At 38.1% G+C, this 20,821-nt stretch overlaps 1 protein-coding gene and 1 long non-coding RNA gene across 3 annotated transcripts; one reads left to right on the forward strand and one right to left on the reverse strand.

Annotated features, from left to right (window-relative positions):
* Window positions 1–5,102: 5,102 nt before the first annotated feature.
* On the forward strand, window positions 5,103–5,708 carry LOC109153492. The gene is made up of 2 exons (XM_019301360.1): window positions 5,103–5,202; window positions 5,263–5,708. Exons 1-2 carry the CDS (start codon window positions 5,103–5,105, stop codon window positions 5,706–5,708), a joined length of 546 nt encoding a protein of 181 aa, XP_019156905.1.
* Window positions 5,709–6,311: 603 nt separating this feature from the next.
* On the reverse strand, window positions 6,312–8,243 carry LOC109153537. 2 transcript variants are annotated; one of them, XR_002049530.1, is made up of 4 exons: window positions 7,945–8,243; window positions 7,230–7,291; window positions 6,715–6,865; window positions 6,312–6,474 (listed from the first exon to the last, which is right to left on the reverse strand). It is a non-coding gene; the product is annotated as an uncharacterized LOC109153537 (long non-coding RNA). The 2 variants fall into 2 exon arrangements; XR_002049531.1 differs by having other exon boundaries at window positions 6,315–6,474; window positions 6,715–6,793.
* Window positions 8,244–20,821: the final 12,578 nt, after the last annotated feature.

A 20,821-nucleotide genomic window follows, 5' to 3' on the forward strand; every position in this document is an offset into this window, starting at 1 on the left:
AACATGTTTGGTTTGAGAATTAGACCAAAAGTGAAATAACAATTCTTAAGAAAGTAAATATTAACTTTTTTAGCTAAATTATTGTATATAAATGTAATGCGTTGTACCTGTATTTTTATATGTAGTAAGTTAGTATTAGAACACAAAATTTACTCAATACGTATAATGAAACGTGGTATTACTCCCGGAGAAACCTGTGATTTAGGGAATTGCCCATATAGAAAATATGAATTATTATTACGAGCCTTTTCCACAGAAAAAGGGAATCTTTTGTTACAATAGAAGCAGAAGTGATGCGGATTATTCAAGAATCGAAGTCGATTTGCTTTATAAAAAGAGGATATCAATGAACTTCTGTGAAATGGTTTCCCGGGATTCAGCCAATTGTCTTGATCGTAGAATATCATTGAGAAATAGGAATCTTTGTTATCAAAGGATTTCCTGCGATTAGTTCTAGTATGGAATGAGTCAATCATCCGCTTTGGTATCTTATTGAACAAAAATGGTGATATTGTTCCTCCATTGATCAAGAATTTCGAAGTACCATCATCAGCCAGTAAGAAGGGGTTCAATTTTTTCAAATGAACAATTTGAAAACCTATCGATTCTAACAACTGATTGCAGAGTTTATCATTCGGACCTTTCAATTCATAGATGTTGATTTCGGACCTATGAATGGGGGTATTCCCAAAACTTACACAGGAAAAAGGAAAAGAAAGTGAATTAGACAAAAAGAAAAGCAACTTGGCCAAAAAACGATGAAACCGATTTTTGTTCACGGTCAATTATAGGTTGTTCTGAGGATCGATGAGCTTCTAGGGTGAGTAATTTCTGAGTCAAAAATGCCTCCACTGAGGCTCGATCTCATGACCTCCCACATGGGAGACGATGTCACTACATGCCATCTGAGCACAAGGTGCTTGGTGAGGATTGAAGATTTTAATTTGTAGTGACTCGAACAATGTTAGTACGTCACCCACTAACGTTGTTTACCATGAAGCATTTAATAATGTTTAATATTTTATTATTACCATAATGTAATATAGAATGCCCAAGTACTTTTTTTTTTTATCATTAGAATCTTCTTTATATTCTCTTTTGTTCTTCAAATATATTCAACATACTTTGCGTCTACTAAATAAATACATTTTGGTTAATTGAAATGCCACAAGCAAATTTTCAAATCCTATCCGTGCATTGCACGGATCAATTGCTAGTTACTATAATATAAAATAACATAATTAATTTTTTTGAATGCATATAACATAATTAATTAATTCTAAACTAAACACATAAACCAGTTTTTTTTTTGTAAACTCTACAATCATTCCCTTTTTCCATAAAACAAGAGTATTTTATTAAATGAAATACAGAAAGAAAGAAAGATGCAGACTTTGTTATCACAAAAACATTCATTACAGATATGCTTATTCACTGCATCAAATCAATTGAATGCTTAATTATATATATAGATTATGGAAAATTAACTAAACTGGTCAAGACAATCTTACAGCAACATTGACTAGTTCTTAAACTCATTTTTTTTTTACTCTTTTCCAGTAAAACTAAATTTTTTCCTCTCATTAATTCCATATATCCTCAAAAAAGTCTCTTTATTCTCAAAATCATAGCAAAACCTAACATCCGAACCAGTGCACACATGACAAAAAGCGAACGCCACAATTTATTCTTTACTCAGTCTCTGAGAAATGATATAATAAGTCACAACAATACAAATTAAAAAAAAAAAAAGAGAGCAGCAAACAATGCAACAGTGTCCCCATCACCCCACCCATGCCGTCAACCGTCGCACACCACCCCTACATCACATCACACACGAACAGCTCGGATAACCTTGGATCTAGAATTTTTGCATCCATCCTAACTTCAATTGCTGCACCCACACACAACAATTTAAAAAAAGAAAAACCCCGAACTGTTCCCCGCCACTCCCAAACCCACGTGAACCGCAGTGAGCCATCGCCCCACACCCACAAAACCACGTTTATGCCGGAAACACCATGCATAACCATCATCCCCCCCATCAGACACAAAGCAACCCAAACCCTAGGCAAAAAAATGCCGTGAAAAAAGGCAAACGAGAAAAGGGACAAACATACCTCGACCTACACGATCAGCCGGTTCTCCCCGTCGCTTATCACTGCCGCGGTCCCCACCGACGTCCATCTTGAAAGTCACGGCGATTGACGGCGTGAGAGAAGGGTAGAACGCTCCTGCCGAACGCGAGAGAGAAACGTGGAATTGGCGGACAATGGACTCCTCAGTGTATTAAGCCTATTAGAATTGAACCGGCAAAAACACAATGAAAAACCCAAAAATGACCCTCTTAAAATACAACATGCGAAATTAGCATAAATGATGCTAAAAATAAATTAAATAAATCTTGGACATCCAATCTCGAAATCCAACGATCCTAATGAATCCGCACGTTTGTATTTGAATATAATCCCAAATATATATATATATATATATATATATATATATATATATATATATATATATATATAGGGTCAGGTTCCTGTGCGAACAGGTCTTCCCGTGCGGCATACACCATTAGGTATGCATAAATGCACCACACAGTGTTCGAAAATACACCATATATATATATATATATATATATATATATATATATATATATATATATATATATATATATATATATATATATATATATATATATATTGGGTCAGGTTCCTCTGAGAACAGGTTTTCCCGTGTGGTCAGTGCGGCATATGTTACTATGATATTTAATGGTACCCTCGTGTACTCAGAGATTGACGGTATTGATTGGTGGTAGATTGGTGGGGGACGACGGTCCAGGAGGGATAAGGTTGGACTCAGAAGTACAGGGTGGCACTCAGAGGCACAGGTTGGAACTGAGATAAGACATGGGGTAGCCATAAGGGTGGTACTAAGGTATAAGGTTGGAAAGTGAAACTTGTCATTATGTGAATTGTTGTGTTTATTACTTATGAGCATGTCTATCGAGAACTCTACCATGAAGATGGTAGGTTGTGTCCATTGTTGAGTATGTTGCTTGTTGTCTTTGTTGGCTTGTGGATTGTTGTTGATGTTTGGTCTTTGTTGAGAGTGTTGGGTTGTGTCTCTTGACATTTCCTCTCTTGGTTTTGAAATGATATATACTGTATTCCTCTGTCTCAAATAGTTTTGAATATATCTATATATTATGTTACTTAACACGTATTGGTGGGTTACCAGCATCTCTCGCTGACGGGTGTTATCCCTATGTTTTTACAGGTTATGAGTAGCTTGGAGAGCGCGCTAGTGGACCTTAGATAGCGTAGTTCTTGCTTTCCTTCGTTTAAGACTTGTTTAGACTTATGGCCTGTGTGCCTTGTTCTTATGACTTTGTTCATGGATAGACTTGTAGACTTAGCCTGTGCACCTATAGTTGCATAGGTGTGGCATAACATTCCCCGTTTTGCAGTTGAATAGCTTCTGCTCCGTTTATGCTTAATGCTTAGTTTTATATCGTATTTAAGCTTTTAAATTTTGGTAAAATCGGGGGTGTTATAGTGAGACTCGATGAAGACATGCCAGGATATGCAGTACCACTAGGAAGGGACGAGTTAAAAAATGCGCCCGGGGAGAAGAGCGTATGCGGACTATAGCAGAGTATATGACACCGGAGTTCTCGATACATAACTCCATCTATATCCCACCAATGAAGGAAACAACTTCACTGTCTATCCTTCGGTCATCAATTTAGTTCAGAACAATCCATTCAGTGGATTGCCATTAGAAGATCTGCATACCGATATGATCCGATTTGTCAGATCTTGCAGTATGTTTAGACCAAATGGAATACCCGAAGACATCATCTGACTCACCCTGTTCTCGTTCTCCGTAATCGGAGATGCGGCAACTTGGCTGGATTCTCAGGATAATGAGCACTTCCGATCCTGGGGTCAATATCAGTTACATCGGGAGTTTATGAACGAGTTTTTCCTGCTCACAAAAATGATGAAAGTGCGTAAACACGTCCAGGATTTTAAGCAAGGGACATTCGAATCGTTAGGAAAAGCGTGGAGAAGATTCAAGATGCTGCGTAGGCAATGCCCGCTCGATTTACTGCATCCTTGGGATGTAATCAGTTCATTTTATGGAGGACTCACTAATGAGCGTAAAATGTTGTTGGATTCATCATCTAGAGGATCATTTGTATCATCATCACCTGCAGATGCAAAATCCTTAATTGAAAGAATATCTTCTAATACATCTTTTTGGTACAATAGAAGGGATGCAAAAGCAGGAATGTACGAAGTATCTGGTAATGTAGCCCAGGATGCAAGAGTTGAGGCCATGAGCCATGAGATCAAGAAACTGCAGAACATTATACAGAAGATGGAAGCCAAAAGTCAACCGTGTATGGCTCGAGCATTGTATTGCAAGATATGCGGAGGGACACATGACACTACAATCTGTACTTCACTAAGCGCATCAGAAAGTGTGGACGCAATAGCGTATGCACAAGAGCAAAGATGGAACTCATGTGAAAATAATATTGGAGGTGGAAATTATGGTCGGAAACCTGCACAAGAATGGAATCAAGGAGGCCAGACGCAAGGGAAACCCCAGTTACACAAGACAGTAGACATGCCTATGGTCATAATATAGATAGAGGCCCAATCATCTATGGCCCATAGTTTGGAGGAAGTAACAACGCTCTCTATAGACCACCACATGTTTCCCAAGGTGAGCTGCAGCCGTATCAACCTAACATCAGAGAAGTAGATGAAAGATTGTCCAGAGCAATTCAAGACTTGAAGAACGATTGAGTACTGCTGAAATAGGAAGTCATGCAGGAATTCAGGCAAGATTTAGCTGCAATGAGACAAGAGATGCAAGCCTCTATGAAAAGCATGGAAACACAAATAGCACAACTTGTCAAGTTGGTACCCGAGAGACCTTGGGGATCATTGCCGAGCACAACAGAGAATGATCCTAAAGAGAGAGTCAATGCAATATCGGTTCAACTAACCCAAGGAAGTGAAAGTTCCAACAAAGGAAATGAAGAAAAATCCAACAAAGGAAAGGAGGTCTTGTAGGACACAGACACGATGAAGAAAGAGGCAGATAGCAGATCGGTAACGTGCCGTTATCGACCACCAATTCCATTTCCGCAAAGGTTGGCGAACATGGTCGAACTGGAGCAGCGAGGTAAATTCAATGCTTTGTTGAGAAAACTTCATATTAATATGCCTTTTCTGCATACAACAGGGGAGATGCCTAAATTAACCTGTCAGTTAAAAAAACTTATTAAGCACAAAATAGAGATTCGTGAGGGATCTCACGGCCACCTGAATGTGGAATGCTTAGCAGTTCTAGAAAAGGGGTGCCCCAAAAAGAAGGGTGACCCCGGTGCATTCGTAGTGCCTTGCACTGTGAAAGATCTTATCTTCGAGAATGCACTTGCTGACCTAGGTGCTTCTGTTAGTGTAATGCCTTCCTATGTGTTTGATAAGCTGATTATATCTGCACTGACTCCGACCCACATTACCGTCCGACTTGCCGATGGATCCGTTCGGTATCTAAAAGGTATTGCGGAGGATGTGCTGGTAAGGATTAAGAATTTTGTGATTCATGTAGATTTTGTAGTACTAGACGTAGGCAAAGACAGTGAGGATGTCACTACAAGAATTTTAACATTTAGCGACGTTTTTTAACGCCAAATGTCTTTACTGACGAAATAAAAATGTCACTCGGACCGTCGGGTTAGCGGCGTATGGAAAGGTATTACTGACGAAGTTAATTTTTCGTCACAAAATATTACAATTACTAACGTTTTTTCATGGTCTTGATAATGTCATGAAATACATACTTTTTGAAACGAAATATTAACAAAAACGTCGGTAATAGTTTGTGACGAAGTAAAATATTTCGTCAACAAATGTGTCTTTACTGATATTTTTCATACAATCATGCTTGTCACGAATAAATTTAATTGGTGACGAAAAATAAAATTTGTCAATAAAATAACATTTACTGACGATTGTGTACATTATTATGTTGTCATTAAAATAATTAATTGATGACAAAATAATAATTTTTCACTAAAAAGGCATTTACTAAGGTTTTTTCATTTTTGTTGTCATCACAAAATTTTATATTTGGAGATATTTATAATTTTTTTAATAATTGATGATAATTTACATATAATTGTATATAAAAAGGTTTACGCAATAGTTTAATGTAATTGAAAATAAAATATTTTAACATCAATTCATAGTATAATATTGAATTACAAGGATATAATGTGATACAAATGATTTTTAAATACGACCAGACTAGACACGGGAATGTATACAATTCTATGCACATAAAGATGGATAATAATTCGTTCATCAAAACTATTGAGGTCGGCACTTTGAAGGTCCTTTGTCTTGAGAAGAAGGTCTTATTTGATGAGTGCATCTAGATATGCAATATTCCCTGCCATTAAAAAACATAAATGTCTTTCAAGCATGAGTAGTAAATTATTCAAACATAACTTTACATGGCTTTTATACTTTCTTGTGATTATATTTAATTTCTAACATAACTTTTCTTTGTTAATATTGCATTTAATTGCTTGTAGCATGTAATCAATTTCCATTCCTGTAGTATATACTTCCCAAAATCAAATTTATATAACAAAGAAATGATAAATAAAATTCTAAACTTTGGTTATACCTTCAAATTTTGGTATGCCCTTGCCCCCCTGAGATCATTAACTAAGTTGTCAAAACTTGGTGAATACCCATGAAGACATCTACAAGACCAAATCCAAGTTAATTCATGGCAAAATCTCCACATTTAGAAGTATCCAACTTCTGAGGAATGCCTGCAAAGTGAAAAGGATGAGACAATAACCAGACCAAAACTCCATTTTAAGAAAAACCCTTTATTACCAGCTTTCCAACATTTTAGTAAATAATTACAAAACTCCATTTTAAGAAAAACCCTTTATTACCATCTCTTTTCCTAGACTAGATGTTTTGTTCCCATACTTACAGTAGACAAATCTAAAATTTGTTCGCACTCTATTCCTTTGCAATATTAACAATGTAAAATTCGGTTCCAGATTTTCAAAAAAAAAAAAAAAAAACTTATGGTGATGATACTGATGAAATTCCAAAGATTGGCCTCAATATGACACAGTTTGTTTAAAATTTGAAAATATTTGTGGAAAACAATATGGAACTTACTCAAGCTGAAATGTCAAAGGCTCTGATTACTTTAACTCCACAAGCTGCATCCATTCCCACACCTAAACTCAAACATATTAGTCTGCTCAGAACAGAATATATATAATGTGTAAGTATTGCCTAAAAAAACTTATTTATAAAAACTAATACTCCATATAAGTTTTCCTCTTATTCACAGTGGAATAGTGGCAGTGGCTTGTGAAATTAATAATGCTTACTTAACTTATTTCCCCATTTTACAGCTATGAGCTCCCAGACTCTCATCCTCTTCTAAAAGAGGTCATTGATTGTATTTGCATATTTATGTTGTCTCTTGTAAGTGTACTATAATTAATTTATATCTAATTTGCAGCTTAAATAATAATAATAAGCAGAAAAAAAAAAAAAACAAACAAACAAACAAGGTAACTGCAAATATCAAAAGAACCAAATTTACCAAAACTACACCTAACTTAAAAATAGAATGATATCTAAGGATGCTGGGGCTCTAAATTAAGCAGATTCAGATTCACCCCATCTCTCATTACTCTGTCACCAAGCAGATTACAAACCAAAATCTCATATATGTTTAATTCTCCAACTTCAGATCTGTTCAACTAGGGCTCCGATAATATTTTAAACTACAGATTTAATTAAGCTAATTAGTACAAAATCAAATATAATTAGAAAAATAGAGAGAGAATGCGAGAAAAAAGAAAATCAAAGCTGAACTGACTTGTAAACCCGATCGACATCTCCATCGCTGGCATTGAGAACTGCAAAAATCGAAGAAAAAAAGAGCAAAGAGCAGAACCAAACGATGGATCTCGTAGTAACATGAAGGTAGTGGCGTGACCGGTGGGGTGCGGCTGGAGCCTGGACTGGCGACCGATGATGGAGCTCGGAGTGCGTGAACGACGTAGAGATTAAGTTTGCAGAGATGAAGTAGAGAGATTAGATGAGGATGGTAGAGAGTGAAATATGAAGTTTAGGAATCTAGAAAGTGTGAAAAGCTCACGATAATTTTTAGTCAAATTTTTCATTTTTTAAGATATATGTTTCTTAGTCAAGTAGGCGCCAAATGATCCTGACGTTTTATTCAAAAAATAATTTTTAAAATAAAATCTTTAGGTACGTTTATTATAAAACGTCATTGATTCTATATTTTTACTGACAAAAAAATTATATTTCGTCGGCTAAAATTATGACAAAAATTTATTGTCTCTACCAATATATATAGTGACGCTATTTAATAAAACATCGGTAATTGTTATATTTAGCGACGTTTTCTAGAGGGTTGTTAAAATTTTCGTCGGGAAATAGAAAATTTCTTGTAGTGGGCCACTAATTTTCGAACACCATTTGTGGCCACTTGCCGACCGATAAATGACGTTGGAATGGGCAAGCTCACCTTGCGCGTTGATAACGAGGAAGCCAAATTTGGTATGACTACAAAGGAGGATACCAAAAGAAAGTCATGAAAGCAAAGGGCAAGTCCAAAGCCAAACCATCTTGTCCGTGGACGACTAAGAATTAATTTGGAAAAAGAAATGGAGTTGTCTGCAGTCAACGAGCGTAGAAAATGAATCAAGAAAGAAAAAGGGGTACGTCGGGCTAAGACGTTACAAGCAGTGCTACTTGGGAGGCAACCCAAGCTTTTATTTTCATTCTTTTCATTTTCTTGTTAATCTGCAATTTTTAATTCTGTGTAAATTTTTCTGAGAACTAACATGGAACAGGAATTCACGAGGAGATATCTGGGACAAAGTACCAAAGAAGAAGCGAAGAAGACGGTTTCGAAATCGAGGATCGCTCGTGATCACGCGTGACGCACAACGTAAAAGGGTTCGGCAACCCAATTATGCCAGTGTCACGCCGTGACCACGGCGTATTGGGAATAAAATCCCAATTACGCCACTGGCAAGCCATGACAACGGCGTAACGAGGGCGCCGAATAGGGCCTCCTCACGACTTTTCCCTTATTTTTATTGTCTTCTCCAAAGACCTAGTCCTCTCCACTCTTCCTTATTTGCCATTCATGCAAGGAGTAACTTCATTACACAAGGTTTTTCCCATACTCTCCACTCTATCTTTGGTTCCATAGCTTGAAGAATACTCTAGCTCATCAACACGGTAATCTTCTACACCCTCCATTGTTATCCTCTTCATCAAGCTTTCTCTCTCTAAAATTCTTTAATGGTAGAATGACATTGTTGGTGTATTTGCTTTTATATTGTTGTAGAATGTTAACCTTAGAGAGGCACTTTGATGGATGTAATTTTATTTATACCATGTTGCATTGTTGAATTCCATTTTGACTATAAACCCTTGTTGTGTATTATGAGATATTTTTGGGTTCTGTGAAAATTGTCATGGAATGATGAAATTGATGAATGAAAAATGCAATTAGATGCTAATTTGTCCAATATAAGTTGTTAGTTTGATTTTAGGACATCTGCATTGCCCAATTTCATATTCAAGTATGCAAGAAATTTGGGAATTGTTGACTTTGACCATGAATTTGAAATTGTTTGACTATTTCTTGCTTGAACCCACATTGTTGATAATGATATGAAAATGGTTTGTCTACAATGCATGGTTAAGTAGAAAAAGTGTGGAAAGCATGATAGGAAGGGGGGGGGGGGGGGTGAATTTTTCGAAAATATGACAAATTGGAGGAGTTTTGCAAAGTGATGACTAATTGCTTTTCTTACTTTGTGTGTTTATAGTTACCTAAGTTTTCAGATTGTTTCGAATTGAGCAAGCATGAGTTATTCTTGAAATTAATTGCTATTGGAAGTGGTGAATATTTGCATGATTTTTTTGCTAGGAGAAATCTTAGTAAGCTTACTAAGTTGGTCATTTTTAATGCATGTGTTAAAGTGAATGGAATAAGGCCAACAATTTTGTAAATGTGGAATGAACTTGTTGTTATAGATGAGTGAAATTTGACTTTGCAGGGCACTATGGTGCGTACCAAGGAAGCATCCAAGAAGATGAAGCATGGATAATTTAGCTTCCTTCGTTCTGGCTAAAGGGGTTCTTCTTCATCTTCCTTGAAATCCTCCATCTCAGGTTCTTCTTCAGGTTGGTTCTCCAGATTGGTCATGTAGTCTTTGTCAACATGAGTAGGTACCTGTGGTGTTGCTATTTCTTCATCCTCAAATGAGGCAAAGATGAATCCTCCTTCATCATCAGCTGAGTCAGAAGACACATCCATAGGACAAATCGATGAATCTCCTGGGTATATTTCTTTTCCTTCTTCTCTTAACTTCATACGCTTCTCCTTCTCAGACTTAGTTGCCAGGTGTCGAGAGTATCTCCTTCGAAATTCTTTTGGCTTAGCAAACTCATTGCTTTTGTTATCCATGGAGAAGAGAATAAGAGAATTGAGAGAGATGATCCATCTTTTAAACTAGTATCTCCTTAAATAGCCAAAATTTAGGAATCACAGACGGTGGAGCGTAGTGTTCATTGAATGACCATTCAATATTTGTCTGTTATGAAAACTCCAAGATCGTAGAGAATTGTTCCCTTATTAATTGGGGGGGGGGGGGGGGGGCACGAGTTTTAATGTGACCCATTTAAAACTGACCACCCATTTAATCTTCAATGGGGTGAGTACGCGTGTTATTGTCTCATTTGCCCATGAGAGAATCTCTTTAAGAAGATTCAACACAAACTATTGACCAATTTAGCAATAATACAACAACACGAAACACATAGATTGGAATTATTTAGGTTAAACAACCATACAACATGAACACAATGAACTTTTTCAACAACCAGTAATAACCATAATCGCAAGTTCATTTCTTCTTGCTTTTCTTGCTAGAAGCAGTATACTGCAAAGTGGATGAGAGAGTTTTTGAGCAAGGCATGGATGGTGGAGTTGAATAGTTCGGGGTGGGATCACGAGGGCAATATCCTGGACTGTTTGGATAGCCAGAAGCAAGAATGAATTCATCCATGACAGAGAGTGAATGATATGGATCTGCTTGCTGCTCCATGGGAGGTGGCGGAGGTGGAACTGGAGCTCCCTCAATAGGTGGTGGAGGTGGTCTCCTTCTGCTGCCATTCTTTGTTTAAGTTTCTCCTTAGACTCACGTAGAACCAATCTAGCAGAAAACCTCTTTCGATACATAGCTGCAGTTTCATTCACCTTCCCTTTGCCCTTGTTTCTGTCCATAAGACCTGCAAAACAACACACGATAGAAGCTATAAGGATTTTAGGATGAGTTTCCTCCTTTCCCTTACTTCCCTTTTTATAACAAAAAGGACAATCTTGACAATTTCCAAAGATATTCACGTTACACGAGGCATCAATCTTGGATTTTACAAGATATTTTAGAAGCTTTGAATGACATTAAATAGGGATATTTAAATGACTTAACATTTATCTACAAAAGAAGATACCCTTCCACTTTAAGCCATTTCTATCATTCCCAACTCGTTTCGTAGAGATGAGAATCTCCCTACGCTTTGTTTTGTGAGAATATCAGCCAGCTGATCTTTGGTGTTAACATATACCAGAGATATATCCTTCTTTTCCACTTGATCACAAATGAAGTGATATTTGATATCAATGTGCTTTGTTCTCGAGTGAAGCACTGGATTATGTGTGATGGCAATGGCACTTGTGTTGTCACACTTGATATAAACTTCTCATGCTATAACATCATGATCCTTTAGTTGCTGCATCATCCATATGATTTGAGCACAACAACTCCCTGCAGCTATATACTCAGCTTCAATAGTGCTGGTTGCAATATAATTTTGTTTCTTGCTAAACCATGACACGAGTCTTCCCCCTAAGAACTGGAATGTTCCTGAGGCACTCTTTCGGTCAATTCTACATCCAGCAAAATCAGCATCTGAATAACCTGTTAGGTCGAAAGATCCTCCTTTCGGGTACCAAAGTCCAACACTTTGCGTTCCCTTGAGGTATCTTTAGATATTCTTGGCTGCACTCAGGTGACTTTCTTTCGGGTTTGACTAAAAAAGAGCACATACACCGATAGCAAATGAAATGTTTGGTCTGCTCGCAGTAAGATATAGTAGAGATCCAATAATTCCTCGGTATTTGGTTTGATCAACCTCCTTTTCTTCGTTGTCAATACCCATATGCAAAGAGGTATTCATGGGAATTTTGATCAAAGATTTTCCATCCAATCCATATTTCTTGATAAGATCCTTGGTGTATTTTGCTTGATTTATGAAAATCCCTTCCGGACACTGCTTCACTTGGAGTCCAAGAAAATAGTTCAATTCACCTATCATACTCATTTCAAATTTTCCTCGCATAAGCTTGGAAAATTTCTCACATAGAGATGAGTTTGTGCTTCTGAAGATAATATCATCACATATATTTGCACCAACAAAATGTGTTCTCCGTCTTTAATGTGAAAGAGAGTTTTGTCAACTAATCCTTTCGTGAAACCACGATTGACCAGAAAACACGAGAGAGTGTCATACCATGCTCTCGGTGCTTGCTTTAGTCCATATAAAGCTTTTCTCAGTCTATAGACCTTATCATGTCCAAGATCTAGCTGGAATCCAGGTGGTTGTTCAACATGACTTCTTCCTCCAATAATCCATTTAGGAAGGCACTTTTCACGTCCATCTGGAAGACATTGAACTCTTTGTATGCCGCATAGGCTAGAAAAATGCGTATATCCTCTAATCTTGCAACCTGGGCGAAGGTTTCATCAAAATCTATACCTTCTTCTTGACAATAGCCTTTAGCAACCAATCGGGCTTTGTTCCTAATAATTATTCCTTCCTCACTCAATTTGTTTCTAAAAACCCATTTAGTTCCAATAACATTCTGATGAGTGGGTCTAGGAACTAATTCTCATACTTCGTTCCTTTCGACCTGATGGAGCTCTTCTTGCATGGCAGTAACCCAATCAGGATCACTTAGAGCTTTCTCAATTGACTTTGGCTCAATTTGGGATAGAAAACATGACATCATACACTCATGAATTGATGCACGAGTTCTTACACCATCTCGAACATCTCCAATGACTTGTTCTTGTGGGTGATCTTTAAGCCATCTCAGATCTGGTTGAAAGGTTGTCAGTGTTGCCTCTTCATCTACTGCATGAATATTAGATGTACCTTCTTCTACTAAAGGTTCGGGTTGAGCTTGTGTAACTGGCTCAAAAGGTTCTGTTGGTTCTGTTGATGGTTCAGGTTGATACTTTCGGTATGACATCAAGAAATCGTCTGGATCGGTTTCTTCATCAATGATTCGGGTTTCTAAATCTGGGGTATTGCTTGGTTCATCCTGAATGCTTAAGTTCTTCATTGGGTTTGATACATTGTTGACTTATTCTTTTTCCATTCTTTCATCAAATTTCACATGAATGGATTCCTCTATTACCATAGTTCTCTTGTTAAGAACTCTAAATGCTTTGCTCACAGATGAGTATCGCATGAATAGTCCTTCATCAGCTTGTTCATCAAATGCTTTTAAATGATTCTTCCCATTCTTATGAATGAAGCGTTTACTTCCAAAGATGTGAAAGTAACTCACAACAGGTTTCTTCCCTTTCCATAGCTCGTAGGGTGTCAACCCATGAGCTTTGTTGATCAATGAGCGATTTTGGGTGTAACATGCTGTATTGATAGCTTCGGCCCAAAACCGTTTTGGTAAACTAGAATAAGTTATAATGGTTCGTGCTGCTTCCTTGAGAGTTCTGTTCCTTCTTTCGGCAACTCCATTCTACAACGGAGTTCTTGCCGCCCGAAGTTGATGATAGATACCATTCTGCCCAGTTCCTACAGAAATATGAAATAATCTTGTTTACAAATTCAGTGCCTTGATCTGATCTGATTCTGATGATGCTAATTTATTTTTCTATTTGTAATTGTTTCAGCAATTCTGGTAGCATCTTTTTATTTATTTATTTATTTATTTTTATCGTTATCCTTTCTCAAGAAGAGAGTCCAAGTATATCTTGGGTAGTCGTCTACTACCATGAGAGTATACTTTCGTCTGCTAAGACTTACTGGATCAACTGGACCGAACAAGTTCATGTTAGAAGACTCAAAGGTCTTGAATTCATGTCAATGGACTTTGATTTGAATGACGATTTGATCTGTTTGCCTTTCTGACATGCATCACAAATTTTGTCCTTGTTGTAGACTGCTTTTGGTAAGCCTTCTACCAACCCATCTCTTGCCAGCTTGTTGATAGTCTTGAGATTAAGATGATTCAACTTATTATTCCATTCCCAACTCAGGTCATTACTGCTTTTAGCCATTAGACAAACATTTAACTTAGCAAATTCCCATGCAACTATGTACATGGTTTTCTTCCATTTTTCCGAAAATACAACGTCTTGATTTTGCATGCATATTACTTTACATTCGTCCTTGGAGAATTCGACTTTGTAACCTTTGTCGCAAAATTGGCATGTGCTTAAGAGATTGAATTTCAGTCCTTCCTGTGACACCCCGGAAATTCATTCCCTAAAACTCGAATTAATTCCTTAATTAATTCCTTGTGGCTTTACAATTCTTATCCTAATTTCCCTTTGAAATTAGTTGAAGGACCTAGTTGACCAAATTCCTTATCCTTTTAATTTGGTCAATGAGTTGTACCTTGGGCTTTAGCTCTTGTACCCTAGACTTTGTTTTTCTCCTAACTAGTTTTGGGAGGAAGGGGCCCTTTTGGTCATTTCACACAATGCTAGCATTAAAACCCTACCCTAACCAAGGAATCCAAATCATTTTTCAGGATTTCCCTTCTCTCTACATCTCTTTCTTGCCCCCTACTCCCCCTTCTCTCTAGGAAATCCTAGAGTTGATCTTCACAAGTTCTTCAAGAAATCCCAAGCCAAGATTCCAACTTTACAACTCTACAAGGCTAGCAATGGTAAGATCTATCCTTCCCTACCTCTTCCTTACAAGATTCCTCCATCTTTTCTCTAAATCTTTCTTCTACCTTGTGGGTTTTGGGAGTTTGTAAAAGATCTAGTGGTGGGTGAAGTGCTAGGTTGATCTAGAGGAGCTTTGGTCTTGCTTTGAGGTTTAAAAAGGTGTTCTTGGCCTACAAGAGGTAACCCATGCTACACAAAACCTATTTTTACTTGATAATAATTATTATTGACTTCTATGTGGTATTCTTGATGTGTTGGAGTGATTGATGCATGATCTTGTGATAATGCATGTTTAGAGCTTGTATTTAGGGTTCTTGAATGCTATTGTATGAGCTATTCATAGGTTCAAGTCATATCTTTGTTGTGTGGAAGATTTGGGGTCATTTGGACTTGAACTTGGCCTTGAAAGTGAATTTTCACGAATGCTGATTTTTGGGTCCTGATGTACCCCGCGGGTACTACCACGGGTAGAGCCCTACCCGTGGCCCCACCTGCAGGGAACGTATATGATGATTGCGGGGATTTGTTCCCCATGATCCTTTCTTCTTGGTATATGATGTTTTGACCTCCCGTTGTTGGATTATTGAGCTTTTGTGAGTCTTCTTGATGTTTCGTATGTCTAGAACGATGTGTTAGGAATCCATGTTAGGATTTGGTGTCTTGAATCGTGCTAATGATCTAACCTTATGATTTGTTGGATTGATGTTGAGTCTTTGTGGTTCATTGGAACTATTTTGGTTACCCGTTTGATATGCATGCTAGTCTTGGTGTCATTGATGCTAGTATGTGTTGTTTGTCCCTCTCTATTGAGGATTGGAAACTCGTGTTGGCAATCATGTTGATATTGGATTGAGGTCCATTGTTGTTGTTGAGTATCGTTTCATGTCCTTCATTGAAACCCCTTGATTGAATCCCTTGATGTGATCCCGTGTGTATGATTATTCCTTGATTAAGCTATTGTTGAGCTTATTCGTTGTTGTACACACTTTGTGGGGAATCTATGTGTTGTTGTATCTCTAGATTCCGTGTGTATTGACTCTTGTTGAGATGATGGATTGATGTGATGAGATGATTGAGCTGGTAAAGTGGACAGTGTGGGGACTTATGTGTGATTGCATCCGACAGTGGGTTTAAAGCTCCAGATTGCCGTTTGGTTACTTGTGACTTGTGGGCAACATGGGAAACTCATTCCAGTTGCCAGAGATGGTAACTAACCCGTTGAGCTTGGAATCTTAATGGGGGGTGTATACACTTAAATTGCTAGCTCTGCTTCCATTGGGTTGCGGTCCTTGTCATTACGATGACACTATAGCATGTGATCCGGGTCGTTGGATGACTACGTGATACATGATTAATGATTTGGAGCCCTCTACACTGATCCACTATGAATAGAGCTGTGGTGCTGACTCCACGGTATATGACTTGATGTGATTGTGTCCTATGTGGACTTAGAACTCGTTATGGTGGGAATCTTGCCTGTCTTTACTGAAGAGCATGTCTTTTGTGAATCCTTCATTGTGGGTCGTACGTTGTACCTTATTGTTGAGCTTGTTGCATGTGGTTCTATTGTCTTATTGAGTATGTTGGTCTTTGTTCTTTGTTGTGAGTGATTGATGAGTTTATTGATGTTTCCTCTCTCTCGGCTTTAAAATGATATATACTGTATTCCCAGTTTCAAATGGTTTTGATTATATCGATGTATATTATGATACTTAACGCGTGTTGATGGGTTACCGGCATTATTCGCTGACCGGGTGTTATCCCCTTATCTTTTACAGGTTGAGTAGCTTTGGAGAGCACGCTAGTGTCATGTAGATAGATTAGATCTCTTTCTTTAATAGTTGTTGTGGCCTGTGAGCCTAGTTAGTTTATCTGTTAGCTATTGTGGTTTGTTTAGTAGTTTGCCTGTGCACCTATGTTTGATATAGGTGTGGCATAGCACCTCCATGTTTAGACGTTGCTTCCGTTGTTTAATGTTTAATGTTTAGCTTTATGTCTCTTATTTAAGCTTTTAAAATTTGTTGAAGATCGGGGGTGTTACACTTCCACATATGATACATCACGAATTAGTAGTCCATTCTTTTGTATGTCTCCAATTCCGCGAGTCTTCCCATTCGATTCCCCTCCGAATACAACTTTTGGGCCATCAATCTCTTGAAAGTTGCACAGATTAGATTTGTCTCCGGTCATATGTCTCGAGCAACCACTGTCCACATGCCATATAACCCTACTGTCCTGAAATAAAAAATTATGTACATTTAGGTACCCATGCCTTCTTGGGTCATTATGGGTTTGCGGTTAGTTTCAGGATCCAAACGAACCTAGAGTTGGTATTACTCATTCTCGGTCCTTTGTATCCATTAAAAACACGATAATTGTAAGGGACTTTTTGAAATGTTTGGGTTGTTTTGGGTGTGTATCGTCTTTTAAATTGGGTTTCAGGCAGATTGCGATACACCTTAGAATAGAACGTCTGTTTATGTTTTTGAACCTTTTCGAACTCTTCTTTCGTCATGGGTTTTGGAAACACAAATCAGTCATCTTCAGAAGGATAGAGCCTTTCAGCGCCTCTCATTGTTTTCTAAGTGACCCCCGAGGCTTTGCATTCCCGTTATTTCTTCGTTCATTTGGATAACGATTTTGATATCCTTTTGAGTGACCCTTGCATCGACTCATTGCACGAACTTGCCTTTGAATAACATTCGGGTTTTCGTTCAAATGGTTATTTCTTTTTGGCTAACCACTCTTATGATATAGACTCGGTCTATTCACTTTGGATCCGTTCCAATTGGCATTTTTTACATGCCTCGGGTTACCAATTGAGAAATTTCCTTTTGTAGGTTCCACAACACATTGTACAACCTTTCCCTTAGGACGACTTGTCCTCTGTGGTGCTTTTCCCTTATAATTCTGTATCATTGGCTCGGGTAGCTGAGTTTGACCCTTAACAAACACAGATTTTAGACCTCCACTAGTTGAAGGATCCGTGGGTTTGGTCAAAAGAATTTGTGATGGAGAGCTTAGGTCATAGCCAATGTTGAAAAAATCGCTAGGCGCTCTCTAGGTGCCTGGGGACCGCCTAGGGCGCCTATAGCGCCTAGAGCACCAAAGAGGCCGACCGCCTAGCGCCTAGGCACGATTTTTGCAACATTGGTCATAGCCAAGTCCGACTCTTTCTCCAGAAGGTCTTTGATCATTTACCATTCGATCTATTATTTTAGATGAATTTGTAAATGATGCGATGACCACATGCAAGTTTTTCTCTCGCATTTCTCTTGCTTTGCACTCCTCTTTTAGAAGATGAAACTACTTTTCAAGTTGACCTATAGTGCTTAATAACTCACTATTTTTGAGTACAAGACTCTTGAGATTTTCTCTTTTGGTCAATAATTGAGAGATCTCCTCCTTCAGCTTAGAGTATGTGTTTTTTACGAATTGAAAGTCCTTCATTAGTTTCATAACCGAATCATTAGAACTTCCCTCGCTAGCCGAACTAAATTCACATTGGGTTGATGAAGAGGATTGAGAGTTTACCTCATCATCTTTTGCCATTAGACACAGATTATCGTCACTTTCCCCGTGGCTGTATAGACAGAGAAGTGCCTTCTCGTCTCCTGAGCTTTCACTATCAAAACTTGAGCTCGACGTGTTTAGTTCGGGTTCGGCCTTCTCACTCGCCTCGTTGACAACCATTTCCTTTCTCCTTCTATCATTCCTAGAATGATTTGTCTACTAATTTGCACTCTTCCCATTTGTTTCGACCATTGTATTGTTGGTTTTTGGAGTGCTGGTGCTCTGCTCTTGGTCCTGGTGTTTGCAGACCATTGGATATGGATAATTCGCCTTATAGTTCCTTGACTTTCTACAATTGTAGCACACCATTTGAGCTTCCTCAGGTTCGTGCTTTTTTATGTTATTTGATCTCTCTGGATACTTTCGACTTGAGGAGCTCGGAGAGGCTTGAGAATCTTGAAAATTATTCTTTCTCATAAATCTCTTGAATTTCCTAACAAAAAGAGCGAACTATTCATCAGATAAAAAATCTGAAGGGTTAGAGTTTGACCTGTTCGAGGTAGATGTCTGTTGATTTGCAATGAGAGCTACGTTTCTCTGTTCAGGTTCTTCAACGTTCTTGGGTTCGTGTTCAAATGCGTAGGCTTTAAGGTCGCTAAAGATTTGAGAGGTCTGAACAATCTTTAGATCTCGATGATCTCTCATGGCAGTTACTTTCATGTCCCATGCTTTCGGGAGTCCAACAAGGATCTTCAGGTTGATTTCCTTTTGACTCAGTTCCTTCCCTAAATCAGAGATCTCACTAAGTATCTTTGTGAACCGAATCTCCATTTGGCTGATTGTTTCATTCGGGTTCATTTTGAAGTCCTCGAAACACTTCATTGCAACGGTGAGCTTGTTTTCCTTCTCCTGTTTGTCTCCTTCGCCTATTTCCATCAGAACTTTCCAGATGTCTTTGGCAGTTTGGCACTTTCTGACTCTCAGGAATAATGACTCGTCCAGAGATTTATAAAGGATATCACGTGGCACATTGTCGAGATTAACTCGTGTTCTTTCTTCTGAAGTGTACTAAGCTTTTGGCTTTGGGATCATCTGCTCGGCATCTGGACCCTGAGTTGCTGCATGTGGATTTACCATCATGACAGTGAGAGGACCATCCATAATCACGTCCCACATTTCGGTGTGGAATGCCGAAAGATGTGTCTGCATTCGTATTTTCGAGGCATCAAATTTTGCTAAGTTGAATGCAAGAGGTCTAGACCAAAGACTATGATCATTTTCCATTTTGAAAAACTTGTGGTGCAAAGATAAAACAAAAGTTTTGAGGATTTTGAACTGGGATCGACCAGGTAGTATGCGCAAAGCGTTTACCGAACAAGGAAATTGCTCTGATACCACTTGATGGTCCCGATAGCGAAAGGAGCGAGTATCTAGAGAGGGTGGTGGGGGGTGAATAGACTCACTTTGCGATTCTAAAAACTTGAATGAGATAAATCTAACGAGAGATATGCACAACGGAAAGGTTTGTATCTTTTTAGTTTTCTTTGCACACTTATGGTATTGATCAAAATAATTTGGGTTGGATGGAAATTCAATGCAAGCAGGTAAATAACAGTATGTGAATAAGAGGTAGAGAGAGAGATTTTTATAATGGTTCGGCTGTTAACTAAACCTACTCCAATCTTCTTTCACAACTTATGAAGGGGTTTGCACAATTCACTCCTTAGTACAAACTACTCAGCTAAGCTTGCTTCCTTGATCACTAAGCCGGACAGCAACTTGCTATAGGTTTTTCAACTCCCCCGAGTTTACTTAGCCTCTATCAACTTCTCCGAGTTGAGTGTGGTGTTAGGAAAAAGATTGTTGTTTTCTCCAACTAAAATCTTGACTTGAAGACTTGATCTTCGTATAGAACTTGTGCAAGATTTCTTGAGAGAGTGAAGATTCTTGAAAACTTGACAGCTCTTAAAAGATGATCTTCACAAACACACTAGTCGCAAATAAACTTGTTGCTTTGAGAGTTTTTGAAAGCTTTATGATAGCAATGAGTGATGACCAACATCTTCTTCAAGTGTAGAAGAGGGGTATTTATAGGTGAGAAAAATTCATCCGTTGGAGGGAGATGAAATTTCAAAACCTATTGACCAGTAGTTATTGTCTGCTAGGTAAGGAGCTTTTAATGCAGCTTGTACTGTGTAGCCGTTGGCTTCAAAA

Source organism: Ipomoea nil, unplaced genomic scaffold (genome assembly GCF_001879475.1).
Source record: "Ipomoea nil cultivar Tokyo-kokei standard unplaced genomic scaffold, Asagao_1.1 scaffold2494, whole genome shotgun sequence".
NCBI classification, from domain to species: Eukaryota; Viridiplantae; Streptophyta; class Magnoliopsida; order Solanales; family Convolvulaceae; genus Ipomoea; species Ipomoea nil.